General features: G+C 51.0%; 1 protein-coding gene across 1 annotated transcript; it reads left to right on the plus strand.

Moving 5' to 3' along the window:
• TGM3 (transglutaminase 3) lies at positions 1-27,281 on the plus strand (the record flags this gene model as incomplete). Its single annotated transcript, XM_040981263.1, has 12 exons — positions 1-184; positions 876-1,118; positions 1,637-1,755; positions 2,698-2,826; positions 5,464-5,641; positions 5,760-5,895; positions 16,216-16,319; positions 17,873-18,118; positions 21,399-21,707; positions 23,736-23,893; positions 26,624-26,757; positions 27,127-27,281. Coding segments are annotated over 12 exons (2,088 nt in total), but the record flags the coding sequence as incomplete, so codon positions are not given.
• Positions 27,282-27,554: the final 273 nt, after the last annotated feature.

A 27,554-nucleotide genomic window follows, 5' to 3' on the forward strand; every position in this document is an offset into this window, starting at 1 on the left:
TGTATCACAGCTCTAGAACCCCAGAATATCAACTGGCAGATTGGCATCAACCGTCAGGCGCATCACACAGACAAGTTCTCCAGCCGGGATCTCATCCTCCGCAGAGGCCAACCCCTGGAAATCTCACTCTCCTTTAACCGCCGTCTGGGCTCTGGCGATAGTCTAGAGTTCACAGTGTCCACAGGTACCTGCTCACTACTCTCCCTACCCCATCACCACTCACAGACCCCACCCCCCAGGAGCCCCAGGGCTACATCTCCTAGCAGGGATGGTAACCACCCTGGATCGCTGGGCTGTGCTCCAGCCCAGCTCTGCCACTGGACACTGTGTGACCTGGGCAAGCAACTGCCCATCCCTGAGCCTGAGAAGCAATGGGGATCTGATCCATGCGGTGTCACCAGCACTGTCACTTGGCACTCCACTGGTGACATCCTACCTCACCTCCACCCCTGGACTCCTGCGGCTGTCTTAGAGCCTGGTCTCTCTCCATGGTCTGACTACCACTCCTTGGTTTTGCAAGGCCAAGCCAGGGTGGATGAGGGGCGGCCTAGGAGGAGGCTAAGAAGGGTGGCCGGTAAGACTTCACGGGGAAAAGGTTGCTCCCTCCTCAGCCAGTAGTGATGTATGGATTCACCAAGGTCGAAGAGAGCCTACAACACTCTAGCACTGTATAAGGCACATTCCTTTGTCCCCCACCACCCACCTTGACATCCCACTAATGAAAACAACCCTTCATGACTTCTCTGGCCCACTGTCTGCACCGGACCAGTGAACTAAAGCTTGTTTTAAGCTGAACTCTATTCTGTGTGGATTTCTGGTTTTGAACATGAACTTGAGCCTTACAGGTTGCCTTTGTCCTCTGCCTCCATCGACAGGGCCTTATCCGTCGGAGTCCACAGGAACGAAGGCCGTGTTTCCTCTTTCCAGTGAGACTAGTCGTGGTGGTTGGAATGCTGTGCTCAAGGGCAGCAACAACAACATTCTCACCATTACCATCTCCACTCCTGCCAGCGCCCCCATCGGCTTGTACACACTCAACACTCAGATCTCCTCCCAGGGCCGTGTCTCCACCGTGACACTCGGCACCTTCATACTGCTCTTTAACCCCTGGCTGCAAGGTAGGTCTCCAGCTGCGCACATAACTTGCCAGCTCTGGCCACGAAGGAGGAGACGAGAAACGGTCCCTATGGTCTCGGGTCAGATGAAGGCCAGTCTGTAGGCTGTGGGAAAAACACAGCAGCAGGTGGAAGTTGGGAGTTCTGGCACTCAGTTTGGGCAGTCACTCCAGTTCTCTGGGTCCTAGAGTCCTTACAAACAAATGCACGTCTTGCTGTTTCTTCCCAGGCTGGCACAGAATGCTGACCGACAGGGACAGTGAGCACAGCCTAATTCTGTGGAGACAGCTTCCAGGGGGTTCTCATCCTCAGGCCCATCCCAGCTTCTCTGTCCAGATCACTGTTCCCACAATAAGAACTGGAAACACTAGGTCCAGAATTGCACTCCCCAGTGGAGGTTGGGGGACAGAAAGCAGGACTCACTCTGGCCCAGTACCAGTCTCGGGAGTGAGGGAGGTACTGACAGCTTGGGTCCCCTGTAAACCTCTAAATCCCAGGTGTCTACTTTTCATATCCAACAGCGGACGATGTCTTTCTGAGTAACCACGCTGAGAGACAAGAGTATGTTGAGGAAGATTCTGGTGTCATCTATGTGGGAAGCACAAACCGAATTGGCATGGTTGGCTGGAACTTTGGACAGGTGAGGCTCAGGATAACATCTGTTCTACAAGAAGTGCTTGGCTGCCTGCTGCACCAAGTGGTGGAAGATCCCACATCAGTTCACCTACGTGCCCAACCCCATCCTGTTCATTTGTTCACAAGGTGTTGATTGACCACCTACTTTGTACCAGGCCCCAAGGTGCACACTGAAGATTTAGAACACAAAAAGTATCCCTTATCCTTGAGAATGTCACAATGTGGTGGGCAAGACAGACACATGTAACCCACCTGAAACAGTAAAGTGGTGCCATGCTATGTGATCAGAAGGCCCAGGAGAGCCACTGAAGACAGTACTGTGGCTTCTCTTATTTATTCCATGTAAAGATGCCACAGACTGCCCTCTGTGTCTCTGATGGCTTTGAAAGCCACACCCTCCACAGCTTTTATTACTTTGAGTGCCCACTGGGTCCACAGAGTTCCTGGGTTTGCTAAGGGTAGCTAACTTTCAGGGATGCCCACAAAATAAATAACAGCATCAGTGGGAAGGACCCTGGCAAGGTGCCTGAGTATCCAGGAGACAGGAAGCAGGTGCATGCTCTCGCCATCTCCAGGCCCCCACCTGTCATCAACCAGAGGGAACTCCTCTCTGTTTAGTGTGTCGGGCATCCCAAGCAGAAGGAAAAGCAAATGCAAAGACCCAAGGAAATAGGAGCTTGGCCTTCTTCACTTAAGAAGCCATGACTTGAAACAATACAGTAAATTTTATCTTTGAAACTGTTCCCTTCCTCCTCCCTCCCCAGCCCCAGGGAATCTAAATAACATGCTCAAGATCACAGTCAGAGCCGGAAGGAAACTTTGAAATGAGCTTGGCCTGGTCCCTCATTATACAGAGGGAAGAACTGAGGCTAGGCCAGCTAAACAGCTTGCTCCAGACACCGCTTGCCATTTCTCTCGTCGTAACACATGGTCTTGTTTTGAACAGTTTGAAGAGGATATACTGAACATCTGCCTCTCCATCATGGATCGGAGTCTGAATTTCCGTCGGGACCCTGCTACAGATGTGGCCCTCAGAAAGGACCCCAAATACGTCGGCCGTGTGTTGAGTGCCATGGTGAGTAACAGGCAAGTGGTAATAACTGGTTGTCACCACATATTGAAGACCAACTCCTGGCTGGGCCCCTGGGCTCCTGTAAACGCCATCTCGTGACAGCCTCACCAAACACAGGTGAGGACTGTGACTGTCCCCATGTTGCCAGTGTGGAACCAGCAGCTCCTTTGGATCTCAGGGCTTGCTTGGGACATGTGATGGGGGAGTGACAGAGGCAGACTGGTCCAGGTCTCTCTGGGTCCAAAGTCCTTCCCTCTGTCTCATGAGGCCTTTCTCAGACAAGAAAGGAGACTAGCCCTTTGTGGAGACCATCAGTGAGGGGTTGGGGCAAGGCCAAGCCTCTGCTTTGGGGTGGGGCCTCCTGGAGTCTGGGGGCAAGGGGTGGTACTCCCCCCTGGTGCCTCTGAGACCCTGAAGCGGTCTTGGCCTTTGCTTTACTTACCCTATTCGTGGTCTAGATAGGCTAACAAGTTCAAGTTAATGAAGTTAGCAGCTCAGCGCACAACATCCCATGAGTCAAACTGGGCCCACAGTACTTGTACATGGCATGCACACATATACACACATGCATGGCATGCAGACACACACGTGCACACACACACGCACACACACCACACAGCAGGGTGAGTGCTCACTTCTGAGAAAAGGCAGCCCTCAAAATCTGCAAACTCAAAAGGAACCTGCCCCAAATTTCCATGTTAAAAAGCTCAAAACCAGTTCTTTCTTTGTAATCCTCTTAAAACAAAATAATTACCTGGCTGTGTAAGCTTAAGGCTTTTGTTATTACTGTTCCTAGTTTAGGCATTTCTTGGCCTCTTTACTTTCGAGTTGGAAATTTTCCAAATTGACAAGTGAGCTCCTAGGTTAGAATTTGGAGCCATCTCTCAGTAGCAGATGATGCGTATCTGAGATTAAACAGGAAGCTTTTTAGAAGAAGGCTGAGTGTGAAACCAAGACTTGTGGGACAGGTGTGGGACAGGCCCAGAACACACAAGGGCCCTGAAGAACTTGGAGAGGCCCAGAGAAAGTGAGGAGACCATGAAAGCCAAGTGGCCTTGGAATGACAGTGGAGGCGGGACAGAGGTTAAGTGAAGCAGCTCCTGGCAACTTAGGAAGCCAAGCCTCCCCCGCTCAGGAGAGAGTGGGAGAGGCTGGCTCCTGCACCTGCTGACTCACTCAGCCAGGGGCCAAACCACTTTATCTTGGAGCCAGTTTCCTGGGCTGCGCCTCCCTGATGCTCGCTAGCCCCAGACCTCCCAGTTGGGCAGGGCCCTGAGCTAATTGTGGCCTGTGCAGGGCTTTGAACGGCTCAGCTTGCAGCCAGAGATGACCCGGGCCGATTACCACTTGGAGGCAGGAGCATTTGTGACTCAGGAGACAGGGAGAGGCTGTGCAATCTTCCATCTCGGAGGAGGAGACCTCATCTTGCCTGCTCCTGTCATTGCAAACTAGGCCCTTCTGAAAGGGGTGCCAAGCTCATTGCCAGTCTGATGGGCCAGGGAGGGACCAGCCAGTTTGCAGCCTGCCCCTCTTATGGGCTGAGCCACTCAGATGCTCCAGAGAAAGTGAGAGACAGAGACAGAGAGAGAGAACAGTTTCTGGAGCCCTGGGAGAGCCTGGTTCAGGTCCTCTCTGTGCAGCTGGGATAAATGACGCAGTTTCACAGCCTCTGGAAATGTGCCCACTGGAAGCCGCCCTTAAACTCACTTGTATCTCACTTTCCCCATGTTGGCAGGTAGAGCTACTATGGCCCACCAGACAGGTGAATGGACTTGACCATGACGACGAATGACAAGGCAGGGCAGGCGTGTAACCTGAGTTTCCCCTTGATTTCTTTTTTAACTTTGTATTATACAGAAGTTGAGACATCCAGAGTAGAAAAAGAAGTAAAATAAATGTGTAGGTAGCTGTCGTCTGCTTCAGCCATTCTCTGCCCAAGGCCAAGCTCCTCTCATCGCCCACCCATCATTTGATAAGTCTCATCCACTGCATTAGTTGATATCTTCCTCTCAAAAGCCTTTCAGGATGTATCTCCCCAAGACAATGGAAGTCAGATCTTGAGCACAGCCACTTTTTCTTCCCCTCTGCTCCCTCTCCATCTCTCGACCTGGAACTACAGAACAGCAGGGTTTATAAAGGCAAGCACCACAAACCTGGAGGGGTTCTGGGGCACTTAGCTAATACGCGGTGCTAATGCAGAACTATCTTAGGGATGAAAAATTACCCATCACTCACTTTGAAGCCTCTGCTGCTATACCAGATAAGTTTCATTTTTTTCCTAGTCATGCTTAGACAGCCCAGCTAGGTGTTCAAGCTTCCTTGCCAAGCAGGATGAAGCTTTCTTGGTCTGGTTAGTCTCACAAATGGGAGGGACATCTCACCTAAGATGGAGCCCATCTCAACATGGAGTCCCTCATCTCAAGCCTGTTACTTCACAATCAAGCACGGTGCCTCAGGAAAAGCACCTCTAAGGGATTATTGTTCAAATTGCCAGACCCGAGTCACCTACCAAGAAGTAGAGAAGTACCCGCCACTGTCCCTGGCTTCCCAGCTGCCCATGCTATTCTCTAAATTCTGCCTGGGAAAGGCATGGTACTGATTCACTTCTGGGGTGGGGTGTGTGTGTGGATTTCTGTGTAGATCAATAGCAATGATGACAACGGTGTGATTGCTGGAAACTGGAGCGGCAATTACCCAAATGGCCGGGACCCAAGGAACTGGAATGGCAGTGTGGAGATCCTCAAGGAATGGAAAAAGTCTGGCTTCAGGCCGGTCCAGTATGGCCAGTGCTGGGTCTTTGCTGGTGTCCTCAACACAGGTACCTTGGGCATGGTGTGCCTTTGCTGGGTGCGTGGGCAGTGCAAGGCAGGGGAGGGAAGACACCAGTGTCCCATGTCCATTGCGGCCCAAGTCCTCACACTGACCCTGATTTGCAGTGCTACGGTGTCTGGGGATTCCCTCCCGGGTGATCACCAACTTCAACTCAGCTCACGACACAAACCGCAATCTCAGCGTGGATGTGTACTATGACCCCATGGGCAACCCTCTGGACAGAGGGAGCGACAGCGTGTGGTAAGTGTCTCATCCTCACCTTGAACTCAGAGTAGCCGCTTGCTGTCACCATTTACCTGGGACCCTCACAGGAAGAGGAAGCCGAGATGTGGCTTAGAGTAGGAAGGCTGACCATGACATTGACACATCTGGCAACACCTGCTGGGTCAAGCCTTGGGGCAGTGGTGGGCTCACTGTCCCAGGGGATGGTCTTAGACTAGTTAAGGACATAGCTCACCAGCCTAAGGAGACCATCCTGAGTTCCTAAGATTCATTGGTCTTCATAGTGTTCTGTAAGGTGAAAGTCAAAACATCGATTTTTCAGTGAAGAGTACAGATTTATCTCATTCCAGGCTATCCATTTGACTTCAAGGCTTTTTGTTAAAGACAATAAGAAAAGCAATGTATGTTTCTCTTGGTGCATTCATAATTATCTGTACATAGGCTGACAGAATGGAAAGCTGTGGGTTTTTTCTGGATTCTAGAAGAAAGTAAGATGTATATGTGTGCGAGCATACCTGAAGTCACTTCAAAAAATCTATGAAAAAAAGGAAGTTAAAAGATAGTTTGTTGTTGTTGTTGTTGTTGTTGTCTTGGTGCAAAACACTTTTGGAATCCACGTCTAGTTTTTTGAGCATACACATTTTCTGTGAGTTGTTTTGAAGATCCCTTGTATATTTCTAACATGAAATATGTCTTCTGCTCATATACCTGTGCACACAACATATATAACTAACAACAGATGCCAACAAAAACAAGTTATGTAAAACTTATATACCTATAACCACACCCAGCAGTATGCATACTTCAGAATAGATAGCATTACACTATTTAACATTATACCATATGCCCAATGGAAACTGAAAATGATGTCCAAGACCATAGCTATGTAGGCATATCTGTGAGCCTACACATAGGAAGTGTTGCAAACATATGTTAATAATCCATTTGAATTCATTTCATAGATTACACACACAAAATAATTGCTGACGTGTGTGGGTGGCTAGGCAACTTACAACAGATAAGCATCGTATTTCCAGATGTTTGGCTTTAAGATGGTATCTATAAAATAGTCTTCCTTACTTGCAGAATAGGAGGATCCAACTTCCCTTTGCAATGTACTTAGTATAAGTGATGGAATAAATGAACGATGGAAGGAATTTGACAGAAAAGCCATCAGAGAACAACTCCATGCCAACAGCTAAGCTGAAGGAGGCCTTACATCATCTACACAGGGTTCCTGAAGGAAAGAAGGATTAGCTTAAGGCTTTCTTTATTTTTTAAGATTTATTTTATCTATATGAAAGGCACAGTTAACAGAGAAAGAAAGAGAGCCTGTCTCCAGATTCACTCCCTAAATGACTGCATCAGCTAGAGATAGGACAGCCCGAAGCCAGGAGGTCTGCCATGTGGTTCAGGGACCCAAGAGCTTGGGCTCTTTCCCCAGCATGTTAACAGGGAGTTGGATCAGAAGTGGAGTAGCCAGGACTGAAAATAGCACTCATCTGGGATGCTAGTATTACAGATGACAGTTTTATTCACAAAGCCAACCTCCTTTTTCTTTTCTTAGAAAAAAAATATTTTCATTTTATTTGTAAAGAAGAGAGATCTTCCGTCCATTGTTCACTCCCCAAATGGCCACAACAGCCAGGGCTGGGCCAGGAGGAAACCAGGAGCCTAGAATCCAAGTGCTTGAGCCACCCCAGGTTGCACATCAGTAAGAAGCTGGCTAGGGAGTGGATTACCCAGGATTCAAACCAGGTACTCTGGTATGGGATGTACTAGTCCCAAATGGTGCCTCAATCATTGAACTAAATGCTCACCACAGAATTTTCCTTCTTGATCTGCACACACATGACTTTCTTTAGAGACACTGCTGCATGTGGCAAGGTTTTGTTTTCTAGTTTCTCCTAGGGCATGCTTCTTTTGGTCCCTAGCCTTTGCTTTAGTTGTGGTGTCTGAAATCCATGGCAACCAGTTCTGACTGCTGGGGTGATGCTACCCTTTGTCTTAGTTTCCTTTGCTATGGGAAGTGACTGATTAAATAAGATGACTGGCCAGTCAGGGAGAGGTCCCCTTGACACAACCCTTCCATGATTAACCTTTCACACTTGGAACTGCAGGGAGCCCAGACAATTTAAGTCTCGGTCCCTCTACTGAAAGCATGATGCTCCTAGAGGGTAGGGAAGCCATTAGTGGATGCTGTTTTAGCCCAGAATCGCATCAGGGTCTCCCATCTGGGTGTCAGAGACCCTACTACCTGAGCCATCATCCACTGCCTCCCAGGGTACACATTAGCAGGAAGCTGGGCTGGAAGCAGAGGTGGAACTTGATCCCAGGCACTCTGATACAGAATGTGGGCATCCCAAGCAATGGTTTAACGCATTGCACCATCATGCCAACCCCAGGGGCTTTCAAGCTGAGTTCGGTGTCAAATCCCAAGTCTCCTAGTTACTGCTTCATGTTGCCACCCCACATCAGCTTAATCATTAATTAGGAATATGAATATTTTGGTGACAAGTATGAGCTGATGGAGATGCTCCCGAGAGGCTCCACGGATATTTCTGTGGGCCTCATTGGAGAGTGCCAGCTCTAGAAGCTCCAACTGTTCCCGAGGGTCCTTGCTCCCTGCTTGCCATTCTGATGCCTTCTCAGGAAGCAGCCAGATCTGAGAGGCACTCCCCTCCCCATTGTCCACCTGCTGCAGGTGGGGTGAGGACTGGGAGGCCTGGGCCCTTCATCTAGCCCTACCACCTTTCTCCTGCAGGACAGGGACACCCACCTCACCCTTCTGGTCCCAAGTTCACCACAAGTGCAGCATAGGGGTTGGCCAAGGACTCGGTGATCCCTCAGATTCCATAGCAGCTGGAATGTTCCTAACCCCTGCAGTTTCAGCCCACACCCCTCCTCCTCCTGGAATGCCCCTTGTACATTGACTCTACCTCACGGTCATACTCACCAGTATTGTAAGGACACTTTGGGTTGGAAATATGGTCTTTCCGTATTAGAAATGTTGGACACTTTATAGCATCATTCAGATTTGCTGAAAATCACAGAATGTGAGAAGCACATTAAGGTGAAGCATCAGAGAAAGCTTCATAACAGTAACAGCAGCTGATTGCTTGCTGAGCAACTGTTGTGTGTCAGGCGCCACTGGTTTTTTTTTTTTTTTAATTTATTTTTGGTGATGCTTATATAGTTGAGGATAGATGCCCATGTGGAACACTGATTAGGGTGGAAGGGGTCGAAGAATGGGGGAAAGTAAGACCATTGTTTCTGATTTTTTTTTTTCTTCCTGTATCTGGAGAAAGGGAGAAGAGAAGGGGAGAGGGCTGCTCCCAGCAGCCTAACCACATCAGTACCTAGGGATGTGGAATGGCCACTTGATATCATCCTAGGGTCCCCAATGTGGAGCATGTTCTGAGGTTACTGCTTAAGTGGTTTTCACAGTTGTGATTTCATTGCTCCAAGGTTAAGGAAATCCTTCCAAGGTCTGACACAGTCCCCCTTAGAGTCTGCACTCACCCAGATACTCGCTGTCAGAGCTTAGCTGGGAGAGCTATCCAACAGTCACTGTTCTAAGTGCTAATACTGATTCTCCACAAACAATGAAGGAGGCACTATTGCCACAATCTTCACTTTCGGGCTGGGGAAACTGAGACAAGGAGAGATGGAACAATTTCTCCAAGGAGCACACAACTAAAAGGTAGTGCCAATGGCACCTTGACTCAGGAGGCTTTGTCAAGTATAGAGCATGCGCAAGCTGCCAGGAGATGTTGTCACCATTCCCAAGTGAAGTTGGAGAGCTCTGACAGCTCTTGCTTTGAAATGTTCCGGCAGAGGTGGCTGGCACTGGCCAGGGTACTAGTTGGGTTCTCTGATGTGGGCTCTGTGAAGAGAAATGACTTGCTCAAAGTCACATAGAGGATTCATGTTCAAGTTCAAGCTAGGAGTGGAGAGCACAAGTGTCCCAGAACAAGAGTCTACCAAGCCAAAGAACACTGCTTCCTGGGACTGCAAAGGGAATCACTGTGCAGACAAACTAACTGGGCTCCCAAGGGCAGCACGGCAGGCCCTCCTCCTTCAGGTCCCTCATCCACAGTTTCAGCCAATGGCAGGTAGAAAGCGTGGTTAGGCTTTTGATGGTTACCTCTGTCCTGAACTTACACAGAATTCTTTTTCTTATCATTATTCCTTAGGCAACAGAATAGAGCAACAATTTGCATAATATTAGGAATTATAAGTACTCTAGAGATGATTTGAAGTACACAGGAGGATGGGCACAGATGATACGCAAATGCCATGACATTTTACCAAGGGGCTGGAGTGTTTGCCATCTGCAAGTCTCCCTGGAACCAGTCCCTGGCATCTAGGGACACTTGGGCATTCTAGCTAAGTGGGTGACATGACTTAAATCCCTTTTTTTTGTAGTTCAGCTGCCCATAAAGGGAATAGTTAGACTGGAAAACCTGGTAGTCTCTTCCAGATCTTTCTGTTAACCACATTTACAGCATCCAGGGGAGTAGGTTTTCTTCTAAGCCATTCTGTTTGTGCTGATCATTTGGCTCCAGAGTAATCACTTTCTTCAGAGGCACGGCACTTGGGGGACCCTGCTTAGAGTACTCCTTGACAACATCTCCCCTTGATGGGGGTCTCCAGAGTCTGTCACTAATGATTCAGAATGTTTAGAAAAAGGTCATCTTGACATTTCTGGCTGGGCTGGGTTTGTTCTCTTTCCTTTTCCTTTTATGATTTTTTAAAGATTTATTTATTTTTATATGAAAGGCAGATTTACAGAGAGAGGGAGAGACAGAGAGGGAAAGATCTTCTATCCGTTGGCTCACTTCCCAAACGGCCGTAATGGTTGAGGCTGAGCCAATCAAAAGCCACGAGCCAGGAGTGTCTTCTGGGTCTCCCACATGGGTGCAGAGTCCCAACACTTTAGGCCATCCTTAACTGCTTTCCCAGGTAATAACCAGGGAGCTGGACCAGAAGTGGAGCAGCCAGGAAAAGAATTGGTACCCATATGGGATGCAGCTGTTTGCAAGGGGAGAATTAGCGAATTGAGCCATTGCATCCCCTTTGTTTTTCCTTTTCTCTTTGAGAAGCAGTGAGACAGAGAGAGAACTCTCATTTGCTGATTCATTCCCCTAAATGCCAACAACAGCCAGACTGGGTCAGGCTGGAGCCAGGAGACCAAAGCAGGTCACACAAGGGTGAGCAGAATCCAAGTGCTTGAGTCCCATCACCTGTGGCCTCCAAGGTGTGCATTAGCAGGAAGCTGGAATTAGGGGAGCAGAGCCAAGACTCAAACCCAGACCCTGGGATGCAGGAGATGTGAGCCAGGAGCTGTGTTTTCACTGCTTCCCTTCACACTTAGCCCTGATGTTTTTCTAAATCCATGTGATTTGATCCCCCAACTTCTGGAATCATAAACCTGACTATAATAGACTCCATTGAGCTCTGAGGCAGAAAGCCCCAGAGAGATGGGGCTGGGCAATGCTCCCAGAAACAAGCCACCAGCTGTTGGCACCCACACCTCGGCTGAGCCCTGGCCCCTAATGCGATCTCTCCACCCGTGACCTCTACCTCTGAATTCCTGCCACTACTAATGCTTAGCCAGCTCCCAGTATGTCTAGATCCCCTCACTCAGACCCTCAGGGTTGGAAACCAAAGCCACAGGGTGGTCTTGGCCCCAGAACATTCAGTTGAACAAACCTGATGCGTTGCATCCTTGTACTGGATGTCAGGCACCAAGCCAGGTAAGCTGCAGCAACTGTGCTGTGGTTTAGAGCTGTGTGGAGGTCATGGAGGAGAAAGGCGAGGTTCAGAGATGACATGGTGGGGGCAGTGGGGTGTCGTGAGCACTCTCAGCGGAAAGGGCATCCCATCCCATCAGCATTGGAAAGGACAAGGAGTTGACCTACAGAAGGCGTAGGCAGAGTCTCCTGATCTTGAGACTTCACAAACAAGCCCAGCTGTAGCTTGCTTGCTGTCTCCAGAGCCAACAGTTTAGGAACTTCAAAGATGACTCCGGGGTTCATTTGGTGAGGCGGGTGGGCAGTGGAGGGAAGAAACGTTGAAATCTGCCTCTTTTAGCAAACACCTCAGATGGTCCTGAAGCCAAGAGCTATTCTTTCCCTGAGCTTCCTGCTCCAGGGCCCCTCAAGATAGGAGCAGAACCCGAGATTGGAGCTGGGGCAGGAGGCAGGGAGAGAGTGTGTGGCCACGACTGGAAGCTCAGCCCCAAGCTCCCATGATGCCTCTCATGGTGGTCTGAAGGGCTCAACCCAGCATTGATGGGCACAGTGGCTGGTTTCTGCAGGAGGGAGCAACCAGGATTACACTCTATCTGCTTGTCTTCAGTCCTGCCTTCCAGCCAGAGTGAAACACAGCCACTGGACTTTTTTTTTTTTTCCCCTCTGCGAGAAACAAAGTGTCTGTGAACTTTTTGGTTTTTTCACCAGTTCCTCATGCCTCCCTCGCCCCTCCCACCCAGCTAGGATCATCTTCCCACACTTGCCCTGCCTTCTGCCGGGTGAATTGTGTGGGTTTTTCGCTTTTATTTTTAACTGATCCATAAGAATCACACCATGTCCCCTCTCCATGTGTGCACACCTTGTGCTGTGTTTCATATAGGGTCAACAGAATGATATTTTTGTGGTAATAACATTCAAAATCATCTCTTCCGGCTCTTTGTATGTATAAGTGTGTGTGCATATATAGTGCATTATTGTTATCTAACAGATGGTGGATTTCTTTGTTCTACTCCTATGTGAGTTCTAATGGATCTCAAGGACCTATTCAAAAAGACACTTTGGGTTTTGCTATTTGGTATAGTGGTTAATCCACCTCTTAGGATGCTTGCATTCCCCGTTGAACTGCCCAGGTTCAAATCCCAGCTCTGCCCTTCATTCCAGCTTTCTGCTAACAGACGCCTTAGGAGACAGTGATGGCTCAAACAGTCGGAGCCCTGTCACACACACAGTTCCTGGCTGGCTTCTGGCTTCAGGTTGGCCAAACTATTGTAGACATTTGGAGAATGCGGCAGACCTCTCCCCCTCTCTCTGACACTGTGCCCCACCTCTTCCTCCCTCTCTCTCACCCCTGCTTCTCCTCTCTCTCCCTCCCCCTTACCATCTCCCTCTATGTCTGTCTCCTGCCTTTCAAATATGTTTAAGAATTTTTAAAATGACCTTGTGTCAGTCCTAGAGATAATTTTTTATGACTTTTGTTCACAATCATTTTTTAAAATGTTTAAAGAAGCAAGTCATCTGTACTTCTATTATACACATATTTTTTGACATTTGATGTTTTCTGTCCAATCTTCTATTAGTCGTTTATAGAATTAGAATTATATATTTTATACAAAGACTGAGCACAAGTCTGTGTATAATAGCCTACTTTTTTCTCACCACGGAAATCAACTATTTCACTGTCATGTGTTCTTGATTGAACATTATATTATGAACACTCCCCCCTTGTTATTAAATATTCTTTAAATATTCTTCTGAATAAAGCTATTGTAAGTGTATCCTCTTCCGTTGTGTGGCTGAAGCGTGCTTTCTCTCCCTTCTGCTACTTCAAGTCTCTTTGTTCTTTCTGCTCTCTTCTGCCTTTGATCTCACCCTGCCTAGTTAGTTGCTGTGAGACCTTAGACAGATTACTAAGTGTCTCTGTGCCTCCATTTGCAGAGGTGTAAGTGTGCCTCACAGATATTTTCCTCGCACACAGCACTGTAGGGATTAAATTACTTAATACATGCAAGGCAGAACCCTTAACTTCCTAGATTAACACTATTATCATTTATATTATATACATATTTTAAAATTGCATTTACTTGCTAATAGAAGTAATGAGTAATTCTCATGATAGGAAATGTAAACATTGCAAAAATGCTGTAAAACTTAGTTCTTATGCACAATCTGCATAATTTATACATCAAACTATGAATGGTGGCTATCTCAACCAATGGTTATTGAAGACTAATTTCATATCATTTTTAATGTGTAATTTTAAAAAATTAAATTCATCATAAGTATTCATATGCTATCTTGTAATTTATTTGTCTTTATGACAGTTTGATTTTTTTTTATTTACTTCTTTGTTATTTATTTAAAAGACAGAGTGGCAGGATGAGACAGAGAGAGCCACTGAGTCACTGTCCACATGGCTGTAAAAATCTCATTGGGGCCGGGCTGAAGGTAGAAGCCTGGAACTCCATCTTCATGTCCCACCTGGGTGACAGAGACTGGGCATGCAGGTCACCTTCTGCTGCCCTCCCATGAGCATCAACAGGGAGCTGGGTCAGAGACAAAACAGCCCGAACTTGAACAGGTGCTCCAGTGTGAGGTGCCAATCAGTGTTCTAACAAGACTCCTGCTATTTCACAGCCACATGTGAATTCCATTAGACAGCTTTGGACCAACCAGTCCCTTGTGGGTGAGCTTGTCTTACAAAATATCTATTATCACAGATAATGCTGCCAGGGCCAGCATGTAAGCCACCACCTGCATCCCAGACAAAGTTCCAAGCTCCTGGCTTCAGCTTGGCCCAGCCCTGTCCACTGTGGCCATCTGGGGAGTGAACCAGCAGATGGACCATCTCTCCCTTTCTTTCTTTGCCCCTCTCCCTCTCCCTCAGTCACTCTGCCTTTCCAAGAAACCAATACATCTTGTTAAAAACTGCTGCAGCACACCTCTTTGCATGTATACATGTGTGTGCTGACATGAGGTTTTCTGTAGGAGAAATGTCTAGATGTGGAAATACCGGCTAGGCGAGTATGTTGGTTTTTTTGAAAGTCATTTCAGCACATTGCCAAATCGCCCTCCACAAAGGTCATTACCAACTTGCACTCCCACCTGTGATGTGTGAGAAGGTTTGGTCTCTCACCAGCAAAAGAATCCAGCCATGACTCCTCCCGGGCTTTCATCTCTGTCCCTCTACTACGTGCAATCTATGATCTCTCTGCCACAGTCTCTCCTTTTCATTTGGATTTTATTTTTAATAGTAGCAAGGTTAAAGCTAGGGTACATGTTTGGTAATCACTTGTATTTCCTTATGAAAATTGCCCGCTCATTGCATTTTATTGGCTTGTTTTTCTTTTGTGCCTTTTTAATTGATTCATGGGTACTTTATAATATTAATATGATAAGATAAATCTGTCTACTGAATGTTACCCATTTCTCTCTATTTTTTTTTCTTGAAAAGATTTACTTTCATTTGAAAAGCAGAGTGAAAGAGAGGGAGAGTGAGAATTTTTCCATCTGATGCTTTACTCTCCAAATGGCCATGGTGGTTGTGACTGGGCCTTGCCAAAGCCAGGAGCGAGGAGCTTTCATCCCAGCTTCCCACATGGGTGACAGGGGCTCCAGTACTTGGGCCATCTTCCATTACTTTCCCAGACACACTAGTAGGGAACTGGATCAGAAGCAGAGCAAGTAGAACTCAAACTAGGGCTCGCATATCGGATGCCAGAATTGCAGCTTAAGCTACTGTGCCACAACGCCGGAAATAGAACTGCAGGTTATTTGTTTATATGTGAGTTTCATATTTTTATCTACTCACCTGTGTCAGTCTCTTCCTTTATGGCTTCTGAAGTAGGTAGTGCACTGAAAATTCTTCTTCGTGAATGTGAAAATCATTTGTGCTCTTGTTGACTTGCCCTTGGGTTGAACCCAGCACTATTGAAGTCAGCCTTGCTGTACTTGCAGTGGGAGTGAAGAGGGCATAGGGCAGACTCCCCTGCTGGGTGAGTAAGACTCTGCCTCATTGGCTGGCTCTGGCACAAGGTGAGCTGTGATGCAGACTGGGACACAAGTGATGCCCATGACCAAGATCACCATAGCACTGGTCACTTCAGCTCAACCCCCAGTCAAGAGGCTGTGTGGGGCCCTTGGCCAGCCAGCCTGTCACTGCTGCTGAGTCCCCACAGAATGTGGTTATGTCACCAACAGCACACCGAGAAGGCTGCGTGGGTGTGCCTGCTGTGTGGCTGGCAACAGCATGTTTGGTTCCACTCTTAAGAGAAGGCAGTGGACCACAGCAGGCAAGACTCTGGCTTTGGGCTCAGGTATCCCCTATGTCCCAACACTGACTTTGTCACCATTCACCACTTGACTTCTCCAAGCCTGTGTTTCTTTTTATGGAATGGGACCATTCCCCAATGAAGTGAGGATGGCAGCCAAATGCAGTTGCCCAAGGCTTCATGCTATCACCGACCTGCATTGGGCTTGCTCTATGCAGATGGGACATTGTACAGCTGGGTCAGAGATGGGGGTCCTGGCCCACACAGCCTGCATGGCTTCAGTAAAGCTCTACAGCCCCTGGTTCTGTCAACAGGAATTTCCACGTCTGGAATGAAGGCTGGTTCGTGCGGAATGACCTGGGTTCCTCATACAATGGCTGGCAGGTGTTAGACGCCACCCCACAGGAGAGGAGCCAGGGTAAGCCCCTGCCCAGCATCCTCTGCTGGGTTCACCTCCAAACCACTAACTTCTCCTTCATTTGCCACAAGGCTGCAGGGCAGGGAGCGGCCCTAGGGCCCTCTCCCTCTCCAGGATGGGAGCCAAACAAAAATGTTTTGAAAATACACTTGCCCTCCTGATTTTGTTTGGCCCCAAGTGATTGCTGCTGCAGAGGCCCCACGCCTGTTGCCAGGGTTTAAGGAATTGGTACCTTCCTCTGCCAATAATGATTTTCCCATGCCAGCTCCAACAACTGAGCCTTCCCAGTGCAAATCTTATGGGTGCCCATGGCCTCAGGGACTCAGTTCTCCCTACCCTCTCCAGGGTCACCTTCCCACATGTGCTAACAACAGGCCACTTCATTTCTGTCCCAAGCCTGTGCTCTTCCCCACCATCGAATTCAGAAACCACTTCCCTCTCTCCCCACTTCTATAGTATGTCCTGCCTGTTACCTTCACTTTGAGTCATTTCTTTCCAACATTAAAACGCGGATGTACAAAGTGAAATGCATACTTCTTTTAAAATTTTAAGTTATTCTGGAAGGACTCACAACAAAATCTGAGGATGTCCAGTCCCTAGCCCGCCTTCTAGAAACTCTGTGTGTTCCTGGGATAGGGGAGTCAAGAACCTTTCAGGTGCTTTCAGAGTTTTTCTTGCAATCAAAGCAATGATCAGATCAAACTAGCTGGCTGTGACTATCACTTGAAGAAGTGAGCTGAGTGGGATGCAATGGAAAGGGAAGAAAAAGGAAAAATAAATATCAGCATGCATTAGCCATAGCAAGACCAGGTTCTGTCCTGTGAAACTTGTGTCTCAGTGCCACATGTGTGTTAGAATGTCAACTCTAGCTCTTTCTAGAAGTCACAATAAAAAAAAAAAAAAAGAATTGAAAGTCACTGTCCCAAGCATATAAAAAAGGAAGTGTGTGTGTGTTTAATTTGTTTTCCACAAATGGAACAACACTCTTCTTTGTATTCTGCTTTATTTCAGCCGCCCACTTCCCAAGTGAAACTCTTTCTAGAGATCTGTCATCTCTCTTTCGATCAACCAATTGATCCATTGATGTAGTTGTTTCAAGGGCCCCCTATGCTGGAGGAAGGAGGTGACGGTCCAGCCCTGAGACCTCAGAGCAGGAGGCCGTGGGACCGAGTGCTCAGGGAGGTCTTCCAGGAAGAGGAAGGAGGGCAGTGACACTCTGGGGTAGGGAGATTTATATGTAGAGATGGGAACGGGTTGTGAGGAGGACTAACTCGAGCACAGGACAGCCCCACATAGGTCAGCAGGATGTCCCCAACTGAGGAAGCAGAGCAAGGGAAGTAGGAGTCTGCAGGACACAGGTTCCAGCCAATCCTAGATGCAGCTGGCCCTTGGGTAGGTGCCCTTGCAGAAAAAGGACAATGGCCTTAAACGCCACTGTGTGAAGCAGTTGAGGGTGATGGAGCTGGTGGTGGTGGAAGTGGGAGTCTCCAGAGGAGCAGGTGTGGATGGATCTGACACGGGCACATATCCAACTGCTGTGTCTTGGTATCCAGGGGTCTTCCAGTGCGGCCCCTCCTCGGTCCACGCCATCCGCAATGGGGATGTGGACCTGGATTTCGACATGCCCTTTGTGTTCGCGGAGGTGAATGCCGACCGCATCACCTGGATCTACGACAACTCCACTAGCAGCCAAAAGCAGAATTCCTTGGATACTCGCTCCGTTGGCAAGTACATCAGCACCAAGGCTGTGGGCAGCTACTCTCGTGTGGACGTCACGGACAAGTACAAGTACCCAGAAGGTAGGAGGGACATTGAGCAGGCTGAGCCACAGGGGGCTCTCTGCAGAGGGGGCCATCCTGAGGATGGAGAGAGTAGAGACCCCAGCCTCCCTGCCACCCTCCCCCCGCCATACATCCTCAGTCACTTCTGCTTGAGTAAGAGCGCTTCTCAGCAGCCTGGAATCTTCAGTGTCATCAGAGACTTTGCTGGCAGCTGTGGCACCCCTGGAAATATGCTACAGGACACAGGCAGTGCCCAGTCATGCCCCATTCTCCATTGCACAGCTAGGGCAACAGCACTGTGACTGCACATCCCAGGGCAAACCCCAGCCCCTCTGGGAGACAGCCAGGGGCTTGAGAGGAGATTTCTATATGAGTTCACTCCCCAGAGCCGGAGACATGTCAATAACAAACACCCTTGAAAACAAAGATGAGTATGGAGACTCAGAGATGGAGTTGGGGACCAACACCGCATACACTCCAAGGCCCCCCAAGAGGCTAGAGAAAGTGTGAAAACAAGTAAAGCAAGCTGCAGTCCCCTGTAGCCACTGCTCAGGGCCATTGCCATGAGGCTGTCTTCACTCCAACTACCTTTACTACTCAGAAGCAGCTTTGAAACCAGCAGCTTATTTTTTTTTTTAGATTTATTTATTATTATTGGAAAGTCAGATATACAGAAAGGAAGAGCAACAGAGTGAAATCTACTCTGTCCGATGATTCACTCTCTAAGTGACCGTAACAGCCAGAGCTGTGCCAATCTGAAGCCAAGAGCTCTTCCAGGTCTCTGACACAGGTGCAGGGTCCCAAGGCCTTGGACCATTCCTGACTGCTTTCCCAGGCTACAAGCAGGGAGCTGGATGGGAAGCAGGGCTGCCAGGATTAGAACCAGTGCCCCTATGGGATCCCGGCACGTTCAAGGCAAGGCCCCTAGCCACTAGGCCACTACACCAGGCCCTCTAGCAGCTTATTGTTGGTGCTCAAGGGCCACCAAAGTCCTGCATTCCAAGGTGAAATTCATTTTTCAGGTGTGGCCAAATGTCAGTGTACATTTGCTGTAGCAGGCTGTAGTCATTTGCTCCTTCATGGGGTCCACATTCTGCTCTCTCACAGGCTTTGAGGGGATCAGTCCGGGGTCAGTCCTCACTGTAACTTCCCAGGGGCCAGGGGCCCACAGGTCCACTCAGAACGAAGCCTTAAATCTCAAAGAAGTGCTGGCTGTGGATCCTGTCAAGAGCTAACCAACCATGGACCCCGGGGTCTGACTGCAAAGCCACACCCCTGACTTATCTGGGCACTGGGTATGGGTAGATATTTGACAGTAACATTCCAGAATACTCAAAGTGGTGGCCTTGGTTTGGTCCCAGTCTGTCTCTGCAGGCCATTCCCAGATGGGCCTCTTCTCTGTCAGTCAACCTGGGGGCACCCCTGCTGAGCACCTGCTCCAGGCTGGGCCCTGGGATGCAACAGACGAGGTGGCCAAAACCCAGGGTTCTGGGTGGGCAGAGGCCAATCTGAGATGAACGTGGTCAGTGGCATTGAGGCGTAAAATCAGGCAGAGAAGAAATCACCCAAGGCCAAGGGCAGACTCCAGACCTGCCAAGGTGTCACTATGCCACCCCAAGCAGGTCCCTGCTGTTCACTGGGTTTGGCTGTAAATGGATACCAAGTGCCAAGCACAGGACATGGAGAATCATAGTGCTCTCAGCATCAGTAGTCCCGCCTGAACAGTGACCCCCCCCCCAAGATGACCATTTCACAGTCACTGCCATCCTAGACTCATGACCTCGTGGACTTCCTTAGTGCTTCTGTACCATGAACCTGCACTTGCTGAGTCCTAAGCCAGCCCTCCTATGCAATGTTCATCTCAGATTGGCCTCTGCCCACCAAGATCCTAGGGCACAGGGGGTCCCTGCTGGACTATTGGCAATGCCCCAGCCCCTGCATGCCAGGAGGGCAGGTCACACTGCCTGAAGTCGCCCAGTTCTCCTTACTTAATGACACCAGCTCATCTCCAAGGGATGAAAAGCTCATAAAAATGGGTTGCTAAGCATTTATGCAACAGCAACGCCACAGGGAGAAAACAACAGCAGGAAGCCTGCTCTTGAGTAAGCCTGGCAGGTGACCTATATAGGCACTGGGACTCTCGGCTTCGTTGTGCAAACACACCTGCTCGAGGTCCCAGACGCAGACGGCGGCTCAGGGCCCCACGCAGCTATCAGCCCTGGGTGTGGACTGGCAGCTCTGCTAAGGAATGGAAAGGCACCCAAGGGAACCCAGCGTGCCAGAAGCGAACAGCTTGGGTAATCTGGTTGCCCCTTTTTGAGCAGGGTGTGTGGGAGGAAGCAAGGAACAGAGCCCTCCTCTGCCTTGGGTCCCCAAAGCAGTTCAGACTCTCGGCTTCTGCTTGTGATGAACTCAGGCATGGTGGCATCTGAAGTTTACTGATTGTGGGAAGGGGATTGCTGATTGTTTTTTCTTTTTGCTGTTTTTTTTAAAAAATTATTTGTTTTTATTGGAAAGGTGGATTGACAGGAGAAATAGAAAGATCTTCCATATGCTGGTTTACTCCTCAATGACCATAATGACCAGAGCTGAGCCGATCAGATCCGAAGGCAGGAGCCAGGAGCTTTGAACTTCTTCTGGGTCTCCCACATGGGTGCAGGGTCCCAAGGCTTTGGGCCGTCCTTTACTGCTTTCCCAGGTCACAAACAGGGAGCTGGATGGGAAGCGGAGCAGCTGGCAAACGAACTGGCACAGAGAGTGACATCTGACATCTCTGGGCAGTTTTATCATAGCTGGGAGCCAGGCTGTTCCTGCTGCCAGGCAGACACGAATGTCCCTCCTGGGCTCCTGGAGTTCCTGTGGGCTGTGAGGAAGTGTTCTGAGAGCTGAACTGCAGCAGTTCAGGGTCTTGACCTTATTTTCTGCTTGCAGCTCTGTTTTTGTGATTTTGCTTGAAATGATCTATTTTCATTAAGTCCCATTAAAGACAGTTTATAAAAAAATCATAAAGGAATCACTGGGAACTTAACTAACAGAGGCTGTGTGTCAAGCTGTGGGGTCCTCGTGGGCGGATACCTTAGGAGCTTCTGGGAAATGCCGAGCTCATCAGAGAAGCGCAAGGTGGACCCTGGCCTTGTCTGGGAGCCCCAACCCCCCACCGTAGGAGAATGCATGGAGTCCTGGAAAAAGAATACCCATTTGGGATGGTGACTGACCAGGAATTAGTTCCAGGCCAGCTCCCAGCAGGGCACACACAAAGCACCCCTCTGCAGAACTTCTGTCTTTTCTCAACATGCAGGTTCCAGTGAGGAAAGAAGTGTCTTCCAGAAAGCTCTAGGCAAGCTCAAACCCCGGGCAACATTCAACCCCACGTCTGCAGGGGATGTGGTGGAAGAGGAGCGTGTGGTTAGCATCTCTGGCAGGTTCAAGATCACTGGCGTCCTGGCAGTGGGCAAGGAAGTCAGCTTGGCCCTGCTACTCAAGAACCGGAGCAGCGAGAAGAAGACAGTGAGCGTGAACATGACGGCTTGGACCATAGTCTACAACGGCACGCTGGTGCACGAGGTGTGGAAGGACTCCTTCACCGTGACCCTGGACCCCGAAGAAGGTGACTCACCCTGGAGTTGGGTCTGCGGGGCTAGGATTTGGGTGGTTCCACCTGCCTAAGGATTGGGCATGTGGCAGAGGTGCCGCCTGTGGCTAGACCTTGATGCTCTGTGGTGAGTGGCTTTCCCTGTGAACAGCGCAAGTCAGGGTGGTGCCAAGCAGGCTCCTCATCTGCCCCGAGGGAGAAGGGAGGGAGGCCTGGGTAGGACGCAGCTCAAGCGCAATCTCTCTGGCTTACAGATGTCTGCCGCCTCTCAGCTGTACGGCAGCACATTCTGACCTGCAACCTCACTTGACCTCCCCAGAAGAGAGGGGGGAAAAGTAGGTGTCAGAGTCCGTGGGACAGAGGCTGAGGCCTGGAGGGGTGTGCAACTGGCTGCAGAGATAGTCAGAAAATGGCGTAGGGTGCTGACAGCAGCGCCACCTCCTGCTGTGGCTGCGCTGTGTGGCTGCCTCCTCTCTGCGCCATGCCATCCCTCCGCCCTCAACGCTACCTTGCCGTAAGCCATCCTGCATGGGCTGTCATCAGCCTCAGGGACTGAACCCTAACCCAGGGTCTCCCCTGTATTCCTGCCTTGTCCCACACCACCCTAACTGCCATGGGATGGGTGGATTCCTGGAGGACAGAGCATTTGGTAAGAGGGAGGAGGGAGACTCCTTGGCCCTGGGAAGCGTTGTAGGGCCAGGCACAGGTGGAGCAGAGGAGGGCTGGGCCAGGTGGAAGGATTAGCAAGCCAGAGGGTGTTTTCCCCATGGGCAGCATCCTTCACACTGTGATAGAAAGTCAGGATTCACAAAGCAGATTAGTGAGGGTGGCAGCAGCAGCGAGCAGGTCTGCCTCCCTGCTTCCCATCCATACGGCTTCATTCTGCAGCCCGTCTTGAAGGAATTCTGTCTGCAGAAGAACAGAGATGGAGTCCACCTGTCGGGAGGCAGCATCCCCTGGCAATCTGTGTTCTCACAGAATTTGGGCAGAAGCAGCTTCAAGATCAGAGGCACCTGCTGGAGGCACCTTCCCGCCTCCAAGGCAGAGCTGTTTGTGGAAACACAATAATCCATGAGAGGCAAATGGATTTGAACACTCCTTCAGCCAGAGACAGCAGAGTGGCGTGAGGGGTGTGGAGGGGGAAGCAGGTGAGGTGGGTCTGGGGTCCTGACGCTATTGCCTGCCTGCAAGAGGACCCTGGTTAAGTCGGCCTCCCTCTCAGAGCCCAGGGGTTACTAACCACAGGCTCAGTCTATCTGTCCATGTTCAGGGGTCAGATTTTCCAGTGCAGAAAACAGAGAGAGCTCCCTCCTCACTGCCTTAACCTCCCAGAGCCAGGCACCTGAGGGTGCTAGCAGATGGGGCTGCAAGTGGAACCAAGCAGGTCAGTGTCTGTAGAACCAAACAGGGGTGGGAGTCTGTGAAGAGGCAGGAAGGGCAGTGACACAATCAAGCCTGGCGTGACTCGTGCAGTGAGTGGCTTAGGACAGTAGAGGCCCACGGAGGGAGGGTGGCCTGGGAAGTCACGGCAAGTCAGCTACCGGGTCTGAGCCGGCTGGGGAGGATCAGGAGACAACGGCCCGCTTCCCTGCCGAGTTATTCACATGTTGCCATGGTTATCACTGTCTTGTTGCTGGGCAATCTGCCATCATTTGTGTCCCTGGTCCCGCCCTTTGGAAGGAAACGTGTCCCCCCAACACTTTCCAGAATGGGGAGGAAGCGGCTGATCCCCCAGTCTCTGTGAGCCAATGCTATCCCTTTGGGGGGATCTACCCACCCAACCAGGGTCCTGGTCTCTCCCTGGCCCCTGCTGTAGAGCCCACCCAGATGCGGAGTGGGAGGGATGCCTTGGGCAGGGCTGGGTGGGGACCTAGATCCCACACAGACACTCCCTTGCACTCCCACAGGCCTGGCCTGGACACTCCCTCCCACTCCCACGGGCGTGGCCTGGACACTCCCACCGGCCTGGCCTGGTGTCTCTGAGACTTTGTAGCAGCCATCCTCATACCCTCATCTTCCATTCCCCCTCACTTTCCCTTCCAGAAACTCAGCATCCCGTGACCATCTCATACGCTCAGTATGACAGGTACCTGAAGTCAGACAACATGATCCGGGCAACCGCCATCTGCAAGGTCCCCGAGGAGGCCGAGGTGGTGGTGGCACGTGATGTCATCCTGGATAACCCCACCCTCACCTTGGAGGTAAAGCGGGGAGGGCACCCCCTGCAGCCAGCCCCTGCTGACTGACAGATCCTAGGGGAAAGGGGCCGGTCAAGGACAGGCTGGCAAAGGGCACAGGGGGCACAGAACATGGGCTCTTCCCTTGGGCTCCGTCTGACGGCCGCACAGGCCAGGTGCCGCAGCTGTCTGCCCCATAAACACCTTGGCCCAGCCTATTGCAATGACACCCGCTTCCTGAGACCATCACTGCCAGAGGAGCCAGAGAAAGTTTGTAGCTGCCCTGGCCTCAGCACTACCCCACGGGCACTGCAGCTGTAGTGGTCCCTGCCCTCGGGATGCCCACTCCTGTGTGAGAACCTATTTACAGTCCAGCAACCAAGCAGGCACAGTGCCTGTAGGCAGAGGACTGAAGGTTTCTCAGGGAGTATAACCAGGGACCAGTGATCTGGAGGGGCGTCAGAAATGACAGAGGAAACTTGTGGATGGATAGCCAAGGAAATGTCCTAAGTATCCCTGTGATGGAGTTGGAGCAACACAGGCAGATAAGGCACCTGCTGAGAGGCACGGCTGAAGAAGGGTGGAGCCCAGATATAAGGTGGGGCACCAGGGAGGAGGAGTAAAGAGGGCAGGTTCAGAACCACTCGTCCTCACTGCTGCCCTCATGTGGCCGCCCAGGCACTGGCTCCCTGGTCCCAGAGCAGGACCAGCTGCTTGGCTATGGCAGAAGCGCAGCAGCCTTGGACCAGGGCAGCACAGAGCTGAAGACCTGCCCAGACCATAGCAGGGTGCCCAAGGGCTCTAGAGCCCCAGAATGGCACTACCTTCATTTATGCCATCATTTGGATGCGGCCTACTTCCCGAGGACATGTCCACCCGCATTCAGGACTCATTGCTGGCTCCCAGGGACAGGGTTATTTTAGGAGCTAATCCATGTTTGTAAAAACAGACACAGTGACCCCTACGGGTCAGAGTAGGAACAGCACCATCAGTTCTGGGTTTGCACTCTTCCCAGCCAAGCTGCCTCAACCAACCAAACAAAAACACTCTCATTTCTACAGACACCAGGGGCCAACGGCTTCCCATCCCAGCTCCTGAGACTGGGGAGCAGCCAGTTCAGCTGCGAAAACATTCTGCTTTGTATTGGAAGGAACCCAGTTACTTCCCATTACATTCTCTGGCTTGCCTATCTTCTGCCTGCCTGCTCTGTCTTCTGGGGTTCCATGTCAAGCCTGCCCATCTTCCACATAACAGCTGTCAACAGGCAATCAGGACGCAACAGGCAGGAAGTACAGAACTTTCTCTCCAATCCTCTTCCCAAGGCACCAACCTTCACTTCTGGACACACCTTCCCCTCTGCTTGCACCCCCAGACAACCATGGCCCTCTGGTCTCCATGGGGTTCCCTCGGAGTACAGGCACCAGTCCTGAGCTCTGTGGAAGGATAATGCCCGGGGCATTGGTACTGATGGGCAGATGGGAATCAGAGCATTGGTCAGTTCCAACAGGTGAAGTCCTTCCCATTGCTGACCCATGCCCTGTGGCCACCAGAACCCCGTCCCTGCTGGCCCATGTTTTCTGCTGTTGACACAGAATTGGTCAGCAAGGGGAGCTGTTGACAGCAGTGACGAAAGAAACAGTAAAGCCAATGGGAATCTGCCATTCAGCATCTCGTGGGTAGCTTGGTATGTCCAAGCAGCCAAGTGTGTTTTCACTCTGAATTATGCCTTGCACTTGGGTGGGTTCCAAGGGGGTAAATGATGATGTGCCAAGGGCTCTCAAGGGTCTCAGTATTCTCAAATTACTGGTAGGTATTGCGGGGCTGCTGAGGGACAGCAAGGCTGCGGAGCCAACTGGGTCCTGCCACTTCCCACACATGACATTCCCAAGTCATTGAGCCTCATCCTTGTCACTGTGAAATGGCGGCTCTGGAGATTCACAAGACACAGAAAAACCGAAGCAGCAAGCCCAGCCACCTCCAGTGGTCCTTATAAGGAGGGAGGAGATGCACCAGCCGCGCAGCTGCACTCTTTGCCCCCTCTATGGTCTTCCCTGGAGGGGAGAGGAATCATCCCCCCTTTGTCTGCTGGGGTGGGGGGAGAATTGAGGTCCAGAAGGACTGCTTATCTGTCTGGAGTCAGGACTGGATCCTGGTGGAAGTGCAGCAGCCTTGGCCCAGTGCAGAGCTGGAGGTCTGCCCAGACCACAGCAGGGCGCTCAGGAACCCTGGAGGCCCCAGAAGGATGTTACCAGCAGCAGGTGTTGATGGGGAGTGGTGTGGCCAGGATGCTCGGAGCAAGGGGGACACAGACCTGTTCTGTGATAGAACAGGAAGGGGCTGCTGCAGCTGTGAGCCAGGGTCTGAGCAGCCCTGGGTGGGTTCTGGTCATGGCCATCACATCCAAGGGGCCTGCTTAGGAGGCAGGTTCCAGGAAGGCGAAATTCACTTCACCAGGAAGCATCCTCCAGCCTCCAGGAGGCTATGGCCAACCTGGGCTGTCCTGGGGAACAGAGGTTGTCCTTCAGGGTTCAGGGAAGCCCTGGGGTCCTTCTCTAAGTTCCTTTCCACGGTGTGGGGCCAAGGGTGATGCCCCAGGAGCCCCTAGTAGGGATGCTGGGAAGCCATCTAGCATTCAGGAGGGCTCAGCCAACCACCCTCCCCTCCAGTGTGCCCAGCTTGTCCTGCCCAGCCATCATCTAGGACTGGCCAGGCGCTGAGCATCTGGATCCTAACCCCCTCTTCCCCTCCCCGCAGGTGCTGGACCAGGCGCAGGTGCGGAAGCCCGTGAACGTACAGATGCTCTTCTCTAACCCCCTGGATGAGCCCGTGAAGGACTGCGTGCTTATGGTGGAGGGCAGCGGCCTACTGCTGGGCAACCTCAAGATCGAGTGAGTCTCTGGCCTGTGGGCATGGCGGAGGGGACTGAAGGCAGGGAAGGCGGGGCTCCCTCGCCCTTGGCTCCTTTATTCTCTGGGGAGATTTGGAACTGGAGAATCTATCGCTTTCGCATTTGGTTTGGGAAGCCCCAGCTCACTGGAGCCCAGGGCTGACCTGCAGAGCCTTAGTAAGACCTGACTGGGGGAATCAGGAGAGCCACACTCTCCTCCCTCCCCGATGGAACATCCCAGGCTGGAGGGGATGGTGACCCAAAGAGGCTGCTGGGGAAACTGGAGAAGGGAGCTTCCCCCAAAAGCCCGTGCTGCCCCGGGTGTACGTCTCGTCCCACGTCTCCTCTGATCCATGCCCTTCCGCAACAGGGTCCCTACCTTGCGCCCCAAGGAGCGATCCCGGGTCCGTTTCGAGATCCTGCCCACCCGGAGTGGCACCAAGCAGCTACTGGCTGACTTCTCCTGCAACAAGTTCCCAGCCATCAAGGCCATGCTGTCCATCGACGTGGCCGAGTGAAGCGGGGTCCCTGGCAGCCCTCCCCCACACCGACTCACGGACGCGGACAGCAGGAACAGCGTGCACCTGCTCCTGTGGTCCGTTCAGCCTCAGAAACCCACTCCATCCCCTACACCTGCTGGGCGGGAACCTCCAGTCTCCAGTAAACAGAAGGGCTGGATCCACCCTGGCCTGTGACTTGACCACTTTTGCACATAACCCTGGCACGCACCCTCCTGGCGGCCTGCTCAGTGAGCCCCGTGGCCCAGCTCAGACCTCAGGTGCCCACCCATGCTGCAGG

Source organism: Ochotona curzoniae, unplaced genomic scaffold, assembly GCF_017591425.1.
Source record: "Ochotona curzoniae isolate NIBS_2020 unplaced genomic scaffold, NIBS_Ocur_1.0 contig_3520, whole genome shotgun sequence".
In the NCBI taxonomy this organism is placed as follows: Eukaryota; Metazoa; Chordata; class Mammalia; order Lagomorpha; family Ochotonidae; genus Ochotona; species Ochotona curzoniae.